Source organism: Clupea harengus, chromosome 2 (assembly GCF_900700415.2).
Source record: "Clupea harengus chromosome 2, Ch_v2.0.2, whole genome shotgun sequence".
NCBI classification, from domain to species: Eukaryota; Metazoa; Chordata; class Actinopteri; order Clupeiformes; family Clupeidae; genus Clupea; species Clupea harengus.
Window position 1 is genome coordinate 6598316 of NC_045153.1, and position 2500 is coordinate 6600815.

General features: G+C 48.1%; 1 protein-coding gene across 3 annotated transcripts in view; it reads right to left on the minus strand.

Moving 5' to 3' along the window:
- raph1a (Ras association (RalGDS/AF-6) and pleckstrin homology domains 1a) overlaps window positions 1-2500 on the minus strand; it is a 120378-nt gene that overhangs the window by 10910 nt on the left and 106968 nt on the right. For all 3 annotated transcript variants that reach the window (XM_031581655.2, XM_031581659.2, XM_031581650.2), the window contains one exon: window positions 181-291. In XM_031581655.2, the coding sequence (XP_031437515.1) occupies window positions 181-291 (111 nt within the window). The remainder of the gene's footprint in view (window positions 1-180; window positions 292-2500) is intronic.

Here is a 2500-nt window from a genome sequence, read left to right on the forward strand (position 1 = left end):
CGAGGGTGGATGTGTGGATGTGTGCGTGTGCGTGTGCATGTGAATTTGTGTGTGTGTGAGAGAGAGAGAAATATCTCACCTTTAGCACAGTACAGTCATTTTGGGGGGCCTTGTATTTGCTTTGGGGTGTGTGTGTGTGTGTGTGTGTGTGTGTGTGTGTGTGTGTGTGTGATCTCTCACCTTAAGCACCAGGCAGTAATCCGTGGGGGACTTGTATTTGCTGCGGTAGTCCATGCCGTAGTAGATGTTCACATGTTCCAGCTGCAGAAAGCAAACTAGGTCTCTGGACGTCTACAGGAGACACAACGAGAACACATCAACACACACACACACACACACCTGTAAAGTCTGAGTGTGTGTGTGTGTGTGTGTGGTTGAGGGAGAGAGAGGGAGGGAGGGATGGATGGAGAAAAAGCATTTGCTTCTCGTTGAGAGAGAGAGCTAGGCCCAAGGAAGACTTACAACATCACACCACTAGGGGGAGCACCACACATGAGAGAAACAGAGGAGGAAAGAGAGCATGACAAAATGAATGAGCAAGAGAGAGAGCAAGTGTGTGTATGAGTATGAGTAAGTATGTATGTGTGTGAGTACAACACATGTGTGTATGTGTAAGTGTAAATGTGTCATGGTATATTCGTATTTGGGAGTGTGTGTGTGTGTGTGTGGGGTGTGTATTACTTGGTGGGTGATCATGCTCCTCTACTCGTGTCACACGAGATACAAACTCTCCTAAACACACTCCCACCCACCTGTAAACACACACACACACACACTGACCACACACAAAACACCCCCCCATAAACAGGAAATGGCAGTGTAGAGTGTTTCAGTGTGTGATCTAAACATGGCGTCGGGCCTGGGGACTCCCCCTGCTTCAGAGGGGTAACAGGGGTGAACCTGTAGCTTTGGAGCTCTGGAGCAGGGCCATACTGGAGGGGTAACAAGGGTGAACCTGGAGCTCTGGAGCAGGGCCATACTGGAGGGGTAACAAGGCGACAGTGGTACAGTGGTAGAGGAGTCGTTTAGTAATCAGAAGGTTGCTAGTTCGATTCCCTGTCGAAGCGTCCTTGAGCAAGACACTGAACCCCCAATTGCTCCTGATGTGCAGTGTGCCATCAGTGTAAATGTAAAATGTAAAATGTGTATACATTGTAAGTCGCACATATGTAAGTCGCTTTGGATAAAAGCGTCTGCTAAATGACTAAATGTAAATGTAAATGGGTGAACCTGTAGCTCTGTAGCAGGCCACACTGGAGGGGGTAACAAGGGTGAACCTGTAGCTCTGGAGCAGGGCCATACTGGAGGGGTAACAAGGGTGAACCTGTAGCTCTGTAGCTTTGGAGCAGGCCATACTGGAGGGGGTAACCAGGTAACAAGGGTGAACCTGTAGCTCTGTAGCAGGGCCATACTGGAGGGGGTAACAAGGGTGAACCTGTAGCTCTGTAGCTCTGGAGCAGGGCCATACTGGAGGGGGTAACTAGGGTGAACCTGTAGCTCTGTAGCTTTGGAGCAGGCCATACTGGAGGGTCATGTGCAGCATTTAACAAAGGCTTAAATGGCTTATTGTGCATATGGTGTGTGTGTGTGTGTGTGTGTGAGTGTATGTTTGCATGGCCAGATGTACAGAGGGATTAAATGGAGGCTTGTGAGAGGCTTGTGAGAATAAGAGTATTGGTGTGTGTGTGTGTGTGTGTGTGTGTGTGTGTGTGTGTGTATGTGTGCTAGGGATGCATTACTGTATACAGCATCAGGTCAGAAAATGAGGGGGGTATGTAGCATTCAACAGAGCCGTTAAGTTTTAATGTTCATTAATGTGTCTCTAAAATGCTGGATATGGGGGCTGGATACACACACCGTCTTCTGCTTAGCATTAATCCTAAATGTCATGTCTTGGACAGAGGACATGTACACACAGACACACACACACACACACACACACACACACACACACACACAGACACACACACGTACGTACGTACGTACGTACACTCACACTCACACACACACACACACACACACACACACACACACGCAGACACACAGAGCCTATTAAACATTTATCCCCTGTTTTTCTAGGAACATCCATCATGCATGGCAGCCAGGCTTTGGTTATGGACTTTGAGGTGGGTGTGTGCGTGTGCGTGAATGCATGTAGGTGTGCGTGTGTGTCCGTGTAGGTGTGCGTGTGCGTACTTGTGTGGGTGTGTGTGTGTGAGTGTGTGTGCATGCATGTAGGTGTGTGTGTGTTTAGGGTAAATACCTTTTACCTGGACTTATGTAGGTCTTCACAAGCAATATTAAGTATTAAAGATGCACTCAGGTTTGAAGCTTTGAGAAGGTGCACTTGGTGTAAGCAGTTGAATTGAATGGAGGTGTGTGTGTGTGTGTGTGTGTGTGTGTGTGTGTGTGTGTGTGTGTGTGTGTGTGTGTGTGTGTGTGTGTGTGTGTGTGTGTGTGTGTGTGTGTGTATTCGCTTGCGCAAAGAGGTGGGAGATAT